The sequence below is a fragment of the Sarcophilus harrisii genome, chromosome 3 (assembly GCF_902635505.1).
Source record: "Sarcophilus harrisii chromosome 3, mSarHar1.11, whole genome shotgun sequence".
Classification (NCBI taxonomy): domain Eukaryota; kingdom Metazoa; phylum Chordata; class Mammalia; order Dasyuromorphia; family Dasyuridae; genus Sarcophilus; species Sarcophilus harrisii.
The window spans coordinates 592,070,228-592,084,388 of NC_045428.1; the positions used below are offsets into that span (position 1 = coordinate 592,070,228).

The 14,161-nt window shown below is 42.4% G+C and overlaps 2 protein-coding genes across 2 annotated transcripts in view; one reads left to right on the forward strand and one right to left on the reverse strand.

Moving 5' to 3' along the window:
- The window catches only part of PRKD2 (protein kinase D2), a 143,162-nt gene that overhangs the window by 29,701 nt on the left and 99,300 nt on the right, over positions 1-14,161 (forward strand). The gene's annotated exons all lie outside the window — the stretch shown is intronic.
- Positions 1,636-14,161, reverse strand: part of LOC100923157 (ribosomal protein S6 kinase alpha-1) — a 56,984-nt gene continuing 44,458 nt past the window's right edge. Inside the window, 5 exon segments of the mRNA XM_031963908.1 lie at positions 1,636-2,793; positions 3,895-4,032; positions 4,545-4,662; positions 9,238-9,314; positions 10,398-10,559. Of these exon segments, the coding sequence (XP_031819768.1) occupies positions 2,671-2,793; positions 3,895-4,032; positions 4,545-4,662; positions 9,238-9,314; positions 10,398-10,559 (618 nt within the window). The 3' untranslated portion in view covers positions 1,636-2,670.

Consider the following 14,161-nt stretch of genomic DNA (forward strand, 5'->3'; position numbering starts at 1 on the left):
AATTGCCATTGTGTGGATTAGAGTTCCTAAATCTTTCAAAGTTGTTTATTTTCAAAATTTTATTTCTTTTCATAAGTTGTTCTTATTCTGCTCGTTTGAATTTGTATCAGTTCACACAAGTTTTCCTGAAACCACACCCTTTATTACTTCATACAGCACAAAGTATTCCATCACATTCATGTCTTAACTTTTAAACCCATTATTCAACAAGCTATCCTCCAGCAATTTCCAATTCATTGCCACCATGAAAACAGATGTTATAAATATCTTTGTATACATGTGTCATTTCCCTTTCTTTGACGTCTTGGGGATGTAGCGGTATCACCAAGTCAGAAGATAAGTGGTTTAGTTGTTTTGGAGGTTTAATTCCAAATTGCTTCTCAGAATGGTTAGGCCAGTTCATAACTCCACCAACAATGTATTAATCACGGCTTTCCCCACAGCTTTTCCAGCATTTGTTATTGATCAAAAAAGGTCAACTTTGTCAATCTGATGGGTAAGTGGTGGTGCCTTAGAATTGTTTGAATTTGCATTTCTCAATTATTAATGACTTAGAGCATTTAAAAACATGGCTTTTGGTCATTTGGATTTCTTTTTCTGAAAACTGCCAATTCATAATTTTTGATAAAAAAAAAAAGTCTACCCATGCTATTTCAAGAAACGTTACAAGAAAACTACCTAGATTTCTTAAAAACCAGAGGGCTCTGGAAATAGAATCCTCTTGTCTCCTCTTGAAATAACCCCCAAAGTGAAAACTCCTAGGAATATCATAGTCAAGTTTCTGGGTCAAAGAAAAAATATAGAAAGAAAGAATCCAAAGTTAGGCTCTCACATGATTTATCTCACTCTCCATTCTTAAGATCATCAAGAACATCCCAGGCCTTGCCTAATTAGGCTCTCTCTCTAATCCCTAATGATTATAGGTAGAATAGGGGATACAGCTCTCATCTTCCTATATTTGAATATGTCATTTGTTCCTGTTTAGTCCCCAATGATTGGATAGTCACCTTTATCTTATGTTTCTCTTAACTCCCATGTTTAAATTTTAAAGTTTCTATTAAGTGTTAGTCTTTTCATCAGGAATGCTTGGAAGTCTATTTCATTAAAGATCCACAATCCCTGCTGGATTATACTGTTTTGTTGGGTAAGTTATTCTTGGCCATAAGCCTAGATCCCTTGCTTTCTAGAATTCTGTATTTCCGGCTCTCTGCTTTTTCATACTAATAATATTTTAAGATTTGAAAAATATCTTATATGTCTTCTCTTATCTGACCCTCCCAACAATCTTAGTAAGTAAGTATGTGCTATTATTATCCCCATTTTACAACTGAAAAAACTGAGGGGAGAGAGAGGTTAAATGACTTGTGCAAAATCACACAACTGATGTTTGTGGCAGGATTCAAATACAAGACTTCCTGACTTCAAATCCAATACTCTTTATTAATTATGCTTTCCTTTTCTCTTCCCCTTTCACCCAGTGGAGATGGGGAGGTGAGAGGGAGGAAGAATAAATACTTGTCAAGTGAAAAATAATTTTTTTAAAGTACCGCCATAGAGCCCCAGCTACTTTACATACCACGCTCAAGCTCAATTCTAAAAGCAGCATTGGGTATAGAGAATTCATAATCTAATGACTGGTATAAAGAATCCAAACTTTAATGATGCTGGGAGAGGGACCTGGCTGGGGCATCACTGGAGGAAGTGTCAGAGGGAGAGTCTCTCATCTCAGAAATAAGTTTATTAGAAAGCGTACAGACAGATGAACCCTGAGTAACCGGCCAAGGAACAAATTATAAAAACAGACAAAAACAAATCCCAAGCTCTCTTTCCTTCCGTCAGTCCAACATATTTTCATAATTTTGGCTCTAGGGAATTTTGTCCAGTGGTGAATCTCAAGTCATTCAAAAAGTGCTTTCATGACCCTGGCACCCCCCGGTCTGGCAGGTGGTGGGGCGGGGTGGGGGGAGGGCTTAAGCCTGCATTTTAATTGTTCAGCTGGGATAAAGCCAGCCTTAAGCAGGGCCGCTCCTGGCTCCCCTGGCCAAGGAAAGCAGCTCAGTAACCTTTTTTGGAGCTAGGCCCAAGAGGATCCTGGGGGAAGAATCCCTTTATTGCAAGGCCAAGGGCACCGAAGTGAAGACAGGCTGGAATGGGTGTCCGGGCAGCAGGGACCCTCCAATCTCAGAAGCACCAAAGACAGACATCCATGCCCCGATCTGCTCTTACAAGTCCACGGCTCAGGAACAGAGGCTGAGCCCTTCCTCAGAGAGGGAGGGAATCTTCATCCTGTTTTGTGGCCCTCCTTCTGTCTGGAGTTAACAGCTCTCCTTCTGAAAACAGATCCTGGAAAAAAGAATTGATCACCACCCCCCTTTTTTCTTTAAAAAAAAAAAAAGAAGAAGAAGAAGAAGAAGAGTTTGTACAGTGATTGTTTCTAGTCAGGAAAGTCCCTGCCAAGAATGGTCCGTGCTTGGGAGCAGAAAGGCACTTTGCGATCTTCCCTCCCCCATGCTCCAGGGGAGCCCATCCAAGCTGGCGGCTTGCCGGGAGCTCCCACCTGGCGGGTTCCCAGTTCCCTGCCCAGGCAGATTAAATGCAGATTTCCTCAGGGAAACGCGCAGTCTGTGGTGACGGTCCAGCCCCTCGGCCTGCGACATGCCCCCAGATCTCTCACAGTGTGGTGGAAGGCAGCTTCTTCACCCGTCGCTGGGCCAGGATGGACGTCTCGATGGGCTTGAGCTGTGGGGTGGGCTTGGAACTGCTCAGTGCAGAGTAGGTGGCAGCCATGGCACCCTGAGAGAGTGGGGAAGAACAAGGTGGATCCCTCAATCCACAAATAAGCAACTATCAACACCTATTACGTGCCAGGTCCGGGGATATAGTGCCTGCCCCCGAGGGCATCCTTCTCCCATCGCCTGGGCCCATGGCCTGCGCTCCATGCAGTCTGGGAGCATGGGAAGGAGCCCCCAATGGCCCCCTCTTCTCCTGCCTGCTAGTGAGAGGCCCTAATCACTGCTGCCTTCTTGTGCATGGGCTGCAGAGTTCTACTTGGGGCTACACCTGGGCCCCGGAACACCTTGGCTGGCAGGAGTACATGCCCACATCCACAGAGGTAGGAGAGGGAGCGCAGCACTTGGAGTCACCAAAGGCCTGCGTTCAAATGCTGGCTCGGCCTCTTACAGTGATCTCTCTCTTCCTCACTTAAAAAAGGAACTGGACCAGGCAAGACTAGGGTCCATCACTCTCACAGTGTAGGAGAAAAGAATCAGCCTCAATGTCAGGGAAGCCTAGCATCAGGTCCTGCCTCTGCCTCAGGCTGCCTGTGAGAACTTGGAAAAGTCACTTACACTCTCTGTAACCTAGGCACTTCTTTCAGATGAAGCTGAGAGTGATTTCACTGGGGGGAGGGAGGAAGAGATGGGAGAAAGAATCTGGAGCTCAAGATTTAAAAAAATGAATATTTAGAATCTGTATAATTAGGAAATAGTTAACAAAGTAAATACAAATATATTTTTAAAATATGAATTTTATATTAATTTATATTAAAATATGCAAGTTTTTTAAAAGACTTAAATTGGACAGTAAAAGCCAAACTGTATTGCCTGAGAGATTTTCCCTGGAAGGCCAGGGCTGGTTGGTAGAAGGCATTCCCACTCTGAGAGTTCCCCACATGGACAATTCTGTGTGAGAACACAGCATTATTTTCTGCCATACAGGCAGGGGAAGTGGGATTAAATGGAAAAATGGGCAGTATCAGAAGCTAATTTCTCTGCATCAGTGAAATCACAGATCCAGTATCAGTGTTTGCCACAAGGCCCGGGGCTTGTGGGTTTGGCCCCTGCGCCTCAGGTTCTCTGAGATCCAAGGTCAGCAGAGGAGGAGGGGTAATCTCACCTTCACTAGCTGCACGTCCTGATGGGACAGCTGGCTCTGGGGGAGCTTGTCCTTCTGCGTGACCCACGGGTGCTGGAGAACCTGCTTGGCAGTCAGGCGTCGGTGGGGGTCCACATGGAGCATCTTGGACACTAGATCCTGGCGGGGGGGAGGCAGGAGAAAGAACAGGTATGAGAAGGGAAAGCCCAGTGCTCACCTCCAGAGACCACCCCCGGGACCGGCTCTCCCAAGGGAATTGGGGTCAGGGACCTTGTGCTGGGGTGGGAAGAAGTGGGAAACTCCCTCCTTCTATGGGGCAACTGCTGCTGTACAGCCACACAGTTACAACAGGAAGGAAGGGGGAGACAGAGATGGAATGCCTGGTTTGTCACTGTGGTGGGAGAAATAAGGCAGGGAGGCTGGTTTTCTCTTTCTGAAAAGACCCTGCGGCTAGACCAAATGCTTGGAATATATTTTATAGGAACCTAATGATTTACATGTTGTTTCAGCTGTTAGAAAGGGGGCTCTTTGAGTGAAGGGACCTGTTTGCTTTTCTTTTATCAAGAGGGCTTGGCACTGTGCCTGGCACCTAGGAGAGCTTACTGCGTGGCTGACTGACCGGCTCCCTCCTCCCGAGACCATATTGAATGCCCTTCGGCCCATAGCCTTACCTTGGCCGTTTCTGAAATCGTGTCCCAGTTTCCGCCACTGAGAGTGAATTTTCCTCCCCCGATCCGGGTCAGGATCTCCTCTGGGGTATCACTGGGCCCATTTGCAAAGGGAGTGTATCTGGAGGGGACGGGAGACAGTCAGTGCAAGTCTCACTCTGTCTTGTTTTTATCTAAGATAGAAGGTCCCGAGATCCTTGGGGTCCCAGTAGGGTCCCTCGTCCACCAAAGGTCTGATGGCCTTGGTTCCAAGAGGCTTAGACAGACCCGAGGGATGGTCCAAGGGGAGAAGGGAAAAGGGAGGAGCAGAGCACAAGGATTCCTGGAGAAGGGGGAGGGAAGAGCCAAGGCCTGAAGTCCCAGAGACAAGAACTTTGGGTACCAGCGAGGGACTGGTGTAGGGAGGGAAACGGGGCAACAGATACATTTTCTTAGGAAGGCAGGTTACAAGATATTGATTATACACATGAAGTCAGCTGTAGCTTAGTTTGAAAGAGCTGTCTATAAGTGACCTCCCTTCCAGCTACTCCTTAATTATTTTGTATATTGTATCCTAACATACACACACTCTGTCCTCAAAGTCTTAGTTCAATTTTAAGCATCTAAAAACTTAAATATTAATCTTTAATAGCTCAGACCATATATTAATATTATATGTACACATTAAGCTGTAATATCTTAAAACTATACTAAGGCTTTTGGGGCAGTGTGTGTATATGTATGCATATTTGTGTGATGTTATATACACATAGATAAACATAAACATGTGTCATGTTAGAAATGGAAGCTTCTTGGGGGGCAGATTTTGTTTCAACTTTGCCTTTGTATCTCCCTGTTCTTGAACAGGGAGGAACTGGGCAGGAGCTTCATTAACGATTGGTCACTTATGACTTGGGCGCCCAAAGAATATGTATACATAGATTTTTCTTTAAATTGATAAGAAACATTTACCTAAAACCATCGGCAAGCATTATTTGTAATGGGAATAAGCTAGAAACCTTCCCAGTAAGATCAGATATGAGACAAGAATGCTCACTGTCACCAATATTATTCAATATTGTATTGGAAATTCTAGCAAATAGCAATAAAAGAAGAAAAAGAAACAGAAGGAATCAGAATGGGCAACGAAGTAGTAAAGCTGTCTCTTTTTTGCAGACAATATGATGATATACTTGGAAAATCCTAAAGACTCAACTGAAAAATTAGTTGAAACAATAATTTTAAGCAAAGTAGCAATATAAAAAATAAACTCATGTAAATCATCAGCATTCCTATATTTCACCTGCAAAACCCTAAAAGAAAATAACTCTAGCCAGTATAAAATGCCTGGGAGGACACCTGCCAAAAACTACATGAATAAAAGCATAAATACCTTTTACAGAAATGAAATCAGATCTAAATAATTGGAGAAATATTGTTCATGGGTAAGCAGGCCAATATAATAAAAATTATAATCTTATCCAAATTAAATGTATTTAATTACCGATCTAAATTACCAAAGAATTATTTTACTGAGTTATAAAAAATAGCAAAATTCATCTGGAAGAACAAAAGGTCAAAAATATCAAAAGAATGAGTGGGGAAAAGAAGCAAAAGAGGCTTAGCAGTATCAGACCTTAAACTATATTATAAGAGAGTAATTTATTAAAACTGAGACTAGTTAAGAAATAAAAAGTAGATTCAGTGGAACAGAGTAGACATACAATATATAACAGGAAATGACTACTAACAACCTTTTGTTTGATTTAAGTTTGGGGATAAAGAATTTATTTCTTAGTAAAAATTGTTGGGAAAGCAGAGAAGCATCCTGGCAGAAAGTGGATATAGACCAATATTTTACACCATTTATCAATATAAGGTCAGAATGGATAAATGACCTAGATATAAAAAGATCTATTCCAAGACAATTAGAAGAACATGGAACATATTATCTACCAGACTTATGGATAGATAAACAATTTATGAACAAGAGATACAGAATATTATGGGGACTACAATGGATAATTCTGATTACATTAAGTGAAAAAACTTGTACAAATAACACCAATGTAGCTAAGATCAAAAGGAGAGCAGAAGTAATGAACTGAACCAGCTATACTCAGCGAAAGAACTCTGGGAGATAACTGAGAACCACTACATTGAATTCCCAATCCCTATATTTTTGCTTGCCTGCAGGCTAATTGTACAATATTTCGGAGTCCATTTCTTTTTGTACAGCAAAATAATGTTTTGGTTATGTATACTTATTGTGTATCTAATTTATACTTTAATATATTTAACATGTATTGGTCATCCTGCCATCCAGGGGAGGGGGTGGGGGGAAGGAGGGGAAAAATTGGAACAAAAGGTTTGGCAATTGTCAATGCTGTAAAATTACCCATGCACATAACTTGTAAATAAAAAGCTATTAAAATTTTTTTAAAAAGGAAAGCAGAAAATTGGAGAAAAAAATTTTATAGAAATTTTCTCAGATAAAAGTCTCCTATCTCAAATAGATAAAAAAACTTTGTCAAGCCCATAAGAATACAAGTCATTGCCCAATTGATAAATGATCAAAAGATATGAACAGACAGTTTTCCAATGAAGAAATCAAAACAATTTATAGTCATATGAAAAAATGCTCTAAATCATTATTGATTAGAGAAATGGAAATTAAAACAACTTTGAGATATCACTTAATACCTATTAGATTGCCTAAAATGATAGCAGGGGAAAATGACAAATGTTAGAAGGGATGTGGAAAAATCAGGACACTAATTCACCATCGGTGGAACTATGAACTAATCTGACCATTTTGGAGAGCTATCTGGATTTATGCCCAGAAAGTTATTAAGCTGTCTATACCCATTGACCCGGCAATACCATTATTAGATCTGTTTCCCAAGATGATAAAGATGAAATATTTATAGCAGTTCTCTTTGTGGGGGTAAAGAACTAGAAAGGGAGGGGATGCCCATCAATTGGGGAACGGCTAAGCAAGTTGTAGTGTGATTCCGATGAATCTGTGCTATAAGAAATGGTGAACAAGTTGATTTTAGAAAAACATGGAAAGACTTGCATGAAATAATGAAGAATGAAATGAGCAGAAACAAGGGAATGCTGTAAATAGTGATAGCAATACTGTTTTAAGAACAACTCTAAGTCATTTTCGGTGTCATCCTCTCTCCATTATCTCCAATCCATCCTATGTACTGCTGCTCACTTGAGTTTTATTATTCTCACCATTTTTGAAAGGATAACATCAACAGTGACAGTTAACATTATTTCTGTGTGTTTGTATGTCGGTTGGCTAGATGGCTCAGTGGGCTCAGTGGATGGAGCACTGAGCCGGGAGTCAGGAAGCCCTCAGTTCCAATCTGGCCCCAGACACTTACTAGTCACTCAATCCTGTTTGTTTAATTCACAGGAGAAGGAAAACCAAACTCATTCCAATATCTTTGCTGAGAAAAACCCATTCCAATGTGGTCCAACATTTCTCTAGCAGGATCACAAAAGTCAGATATGACTGACTATACAGAAGCGCGCGCGCACACACACACACACACACACACACACACACAAACAAACACATACACAATATACAAAATAAAAGACCCGGTCTTTTGCTGGAGTTTATTCACCCCATCATATATACACACTATACAAAAATTCATACACATATGTATACATGTGTATGTACACACGTACATGTGTATAAACACACATACATCCTGAGGTCCAACAAGTCATGATGAGGTACAACAAATCACAAAGGGAAGACATCTGGAATGGATTCACAAACAATTTTCAAGTCAAGGGGCATAACTTTATGGTGCTTAGCCAAGGGGCAAAGTTCCTAATGAACTCATAATTTTACAGGGGGAGAGCAGGACCTTTTATGGGAAAGGGCCCTGAGCAAGCTGTGCTAACCACCCTAAATGTTCCCATCAGTAAATCAGTGGTGGTCACGGCATCCCGCTATACAAGACAGCCATGGGAGTTAATATCCAGACTGTATAAGGTAACTAGGGAACAGATGGCTCCGTGTGTACAAGATAAGTCAGCCTGCTCCTCACTGGGGCCCTCTCGGATACAGGGCTGCTCCAGGGACACGGTCTTTTGCTAGAGTCTATTCACCCCATCATATATACACATAATATATACACATATACAAATACACACTATATATATATATATATATATATATATATATATATATATATACATACATGTCTATGTACAATATATATAATGCTCTAAGGTTTCTAAAGTGTGTTAAATTTACTATCTCTTTTGGAAACTTGTGTGGGGCTTTTGAGTTCACAAAGAGCTTTTGTTTCTATCAAACTCACTGGAAGGAATTTTATCCCCATTTTACAGATGGGGAAACTGAGGCTCAGAGAGATGAAGGATTTGCCCTCAAGATCCCATAAGTTCTAACTGATGTAGAGAGAACTTAAACCTCAGCTGCCTGGCTCCTGATCCTGGGCACTGTCCGCCCACCACCTCTCCAGAGATAAATAATCTGCCTCTTTCCATTATCTACATTTTTATCTACGTAATAATTGTCTACAGCATTCTCTACATTTCTCTAGCAGTAAGGAAATACTTAAAAGTCCCTGCCCCATTTGGGGAGGGGAGGGAGGAAATGTTAGAACCTCGGCCCCTTGGGGTCCTGAAAGAGCTCCCATCCTCTGTGGGTGGGAGCCCCACTTACCCAGCCAGCATGGTATAGAGAAGGATGCCCAGACTCCAGATGTCACAGCCTTCGCATAACCCTGGCGCCTCAGGAACCTGGGGAGAAGAGAGCACATCTACAAATGATTACCAGCGCCTAGTCTACATAGCATTGCGAGGTGTGGGAGCAGTTTATAGGTAGTATTTCATCTGCTGCTTACTACAACCCCCTGAGGCAGCAAAAGGAGGCCTCCCTGAGCCTGGGACTGGGGAGAAGACTGTCCTGAGCTCAGTGCCCTGCTTGTCTCCGGCCTACCAGGGGCCAGGGCAGGTGGGGGAAGGATTCCCTCTGTGGGGTGCCAGGCACAAGCAGGTGCACCAGCCCGCCTTTTCCTGCATTCAGTTTACAGAATCATGGATTCACAGCCAGAAAGGGCCTTCGTAGCCCTGGAGCCCAAGGCCCTCATTCTGCAGATGGGAAATCCAGGCTAAGAGGCCAAAGGGCTTGCCCAAAGCCAGGCAACTAATTGGTGTTTGGGATGTAACTTGAACTCTGATCATGGGATCAGACTTAGAGCTGAAGGAGCTTATTTCCTTCTTTAGAGCGGGAGAAATTGAAGCTTAGTGGAGAAAAGGGTCTTGTCCAAAGTCACAGGATTCCAGATTCAGAGCCTCAGAGGCCCTCCGGTCTAACGCCCTCATTTTACAGAGGGGGAAACGGAGTTCGATTCCATTCAGTTTGACAAGCATTTATTAAATGCTGGGCTAGGTTTAGTGATGCAGACAGTTAACCAACCCCTCTGTTTAAGAAGCTTTCGTTCTATCCGGGCAAACAATGATAAAGACAACCAAGTTGAGGGGACTCACCAGGTTACCTGACCCTGCTTAATAAAATTATCCATTTGAAAGAAGGAATGAATGCAAAATCTATATAACCATTTGTTAACCACAGAAGATGATACATGGAAGGGACAGAAATGACAGGATAGGGACGGACACCGGAGGGATGGGACTGCCCAGGGAGGGCCATCATCAAGGACCTGCAATGGAAGGTCTTTGTCCCTTTAAGTCACACAGATGCTGCTGCTTCTCCCCACCACCCACCCAGGAGCAGCCCCCAGACTGCGCCTCAATCCCAGGGCCAGACCCTCCTTCACTGGAGGTAACCCCAAGGCAGAAGGGGCAGGGTTCTTTGCTCACCTCTGGGGCCACAAAGTTGGCAGTATAGCAGGGAGTCATGAGGAGCCCGTTCTCTGCTCGAAGCTGCTTAGCAAAGCCAAAGTCACAAATGCGGATGCTCTCGGGGTTCCCGGACTCATCCACGTAAAGGATGTTGCTGGGTTTCAGGTCCCTGTGGACTACCTGGGGGACAAACAAGGACCCCGAGGTCAGTTCTTGGGTAGGTGCGATGGGGTAGAGGGACAAAGTACCCCAGGACTAGCCAGAACCACCCAGGGATCTGAGAATGGGAAAGTCCAGATGTTGGGAGGGCAGGCGATCAAGCAAGCAATAAGCATTTATTAAGCACCTACTGTGTGCCAGGTAGGGAGAATACAACGTAGGTGAGCTAATGAAAAGATACAGGGAAATCCACCCTGGGTTCAGGAGTAGAGTGAGAATGGAGAAGAAAATGCATCTTAGGCTTTGGGAGGTAAAAAGGGGAGGAAGAAAACCTCAAGGTTACTGAACTACATGGCAGAAGGAAAAGAGTCCCTGACAGTTAGAGGTAGAGGATAGAATCAGTGTTCAGGGTCAGCTGAAGGGGGTGGAAGGCAGGGAAGTTGAAAGATGACCCTGCTGGGGTCAGCCACTGGAGGGCAGGTCAAGGGGCAGGGGCAGAGAGGCAGTCACTAGTAAAGGGAGAAGAACAAAGACTCCTCAGTTTTTTAACTAGGTAGAATGTAATTTCCTAGATGGATGGGAACGTTTCCATCTTTCTTTTAGGAGGCAGCTAGATGGCACAGTGGATACAGTGCAGGACCTGGAGTTCAAATGCAGCTGCAGAGACTTACTAAATAAGTGATTTCATTTCTGTCTGCTTTGGTTTCTCCAACCTTAAAATGGGGATAATAACAGAACCTACGTCCCAGTATAAAATGATGCCATATTTGTAAAGCACTTCAAAAACCCTAAAGCACTCTATAAATGCTAGTTGTTGGTGTATTATCCCCTAGTCACTGTCAGAATATCTGGCATACAAGAGGTGTTTAATAAATGTGGTTCATCAATAAACATATATTAAGGGCCTTCTAGGTGCTCAGGCCTGGCCATACTTCTGCTACTTTATAGATTGCAGCTTATACAGAGGGAAGGGAAGTTTTCCTTAAAGGGAGCCATGAAAATGAATACAACATTAAAAAGAGAATTTAAAGCTAGATCACGGCTCAATAACCCCTTCGGTCTGGAGGGCCCCATGGGGACAAGGGCAGGGCTGGGGAGAAGGGGAAAAGTAAGGGTGTGGCAGAGGCTTCCAGTCCCACACACTTTCCCGCTCACACAATTTAACAATTCATTGGCCTCTGTTTCATGCTCCTGACTTCCTGGAGAACAAGGACCGTGTGTTATACCTATGTCTCCTCTTTCTGGACCCGAGCACCCCATCTAGGCGCCAAATAAATATTTGTTAAGTAACAGAGATGAAGAAGCCGCCAAAGGGCACAGAGAGAGAAGCAGGGGGATGGGCTCTGAAAGCTATTAAACTGGGTGGGTATATACACACCTTCTGACCCAGGCTCTCGGGTCTATCCCCCAACAAGATCAAAGAAAGAGGAAAAGACCCATAGGGACAAAAATACTCACTGCAGCTCTTTTTGTGGTAGCAAAGAATTGGAAACTGAGGAAACGCCCATCTACTGGGAAGTAGCTGAACAAGCTACTTGGAATACTATTGTGAAGGGGATAGTTTCAGAAAAACCTGGAAAGGCTTATATGAACTGATACAAAGTATAGGGAGCAGAACCAGGAGAACAATTTATCCAGAAACAGTAACATTGCAACTGTGAAAGACTTAGTAACTCTGCTCAACATAGTGACCAGCCACAAAGCAAAGAATTCAAGATGAAACAGAGAGGATAGCCTCAGAGTATAGACTGAAGCATATTTTTCCTATTTTCTTCTTTTTTAGAGGGGTAGGGAGGATATGACTAATGCAGAAATTTATTTTACATGTCTATACATATGTCCAGGAAGGGTGGAGAAAGAGAATTTGGAATAAAAATACAATAGATTTTTTCCCCCAGAGTAATCACAGGAGATCTTTTCCCCTAGGCTTCTTAAACTGTGGCTTGAGATCCCATTTGGGGTCTGGTAACTGCAAAAAATTTGGCAACAGTAAAAAGGTTTCTGAATGCTCTATGGCCTGCAGTATTAAATATTCCATCAGGATTTAACTTTTAGGGGCTGCAAGGTGGTACAGTAGATAGAGCACCAGCCCTGAAGTCAGTAGGACCTGAATTCAAATCTGACCTCAGCCACTTAACATTTCCTAGCTATGTGACCCTGGCCAAGTCACTTAACCCCAATTGCCTCAGCAAAAAAAAAAAAAAAAAAAGAAAAAGATTTAACTATGTAAAAATAAACAAGCACATCCATCTCATTAATGTGCAAATTTGCTTTCATGTTTAATAAATAATAAAATTATATGTAAACCAAAGAATTGTTTTAAAATAAATTTTTTAGGATTTATTATCAACAAGTATTTGATTTTTATTTTATATACCTACATACCTGAATTATATAAAAACTTCTCAGGAGAAAAGAGACTGAGAGTAGAAAAGTTTAAGAAGCCCTGCTCCAAGATAAAACAGAATTCCTCAGCCTGGCATTTAAAGTCCTTACAATCCAGATCCCACCTATCTTTTCCATCTTGGTTTCTACTAACAATAACTGCCTGACTTTGGCCAGACTCTGCGTCACAGTATCTATTTTTAGATAGGTCTCTAAGGCCTAAATTCCACTCTAAATTCCTCTGACATATAAATCATACTTGTCTACTGCCTGGATCAAAGGAAGCCACCATCAGAATTCTTTAGTAGCACAGACCTGAAGAACTAGGAGGGCCTTCCAAGGGACCACCCTTTCACCTCTCAGGAAAGAAAGATGAAATAATAGATGAGGAAGGGAAAGAGAGGCTCATTTTGAGAAGTGTCTACTCTAAGATGAACAGAGATTTGTCAGATCTCACCACTTAGCAATAGGAGGCACCTCAGAAGTCATTTAGCCTAACCACTTCTTAATACAGGAACTTTCATATCCACAACTATCCCCAATAAGTACTTATTTAGTCTCTGTTTATAGAGGAAGGAAGAAAAGGAAGGAATGGAAAGGAAGGAAAGAAAGGAAGAAGGGAAGAAAGGAAAGATAAAAGGAAGAAAGGACAGAAGGAGGGGAGGGAAGGAAGGGAATAGAGAAGGAAGTCTAAAGCAATCCCAATAGATTTTGGACAGAAAATGTTATCTGCATCCAGAAAAAAAAACTAAGGAGATTGAATGTAAATCAGCACATGCTAAGTTTACTTCTTTTTTCTGTTGTTATTTTTTTAAAATCTTTCCCATGGTTTTTCCCTTTTGCTCTGATTTTTCTCTCTCAACATGATTTATAAGGCCAAAAAAAAAAAGGAAGTAGGGAAGGAAAGGAAGAAGGAAGAAGAAGGGAAAGAAGGAAGGGAAGGAAAAAAGGAGGGAAAGAGAAAGGGCAAAAAGGAGGGAAGAAGGAAGGAGGAAAGGGAAGGAAGGGAGAGAAGGAAGAAGGGAGGAAGTAAGAAGGAAGGAAGAGAAGAAAAGAAGGAAGGAGGGAGGGAAAAAAGGAGGGAAGAAGAAAGGAAGGAAGGAGGAGGGGAAGGAAGAAAAGGGTGGAAAGGAAAAAAGGAAGGGTGACTATTCTGTGTCAGACATTCCACAAAGCACATTATAAAAATTGTCTCATTTGATCCTCACACAACCCTGGGAAGTAGAGTACTTTTTATC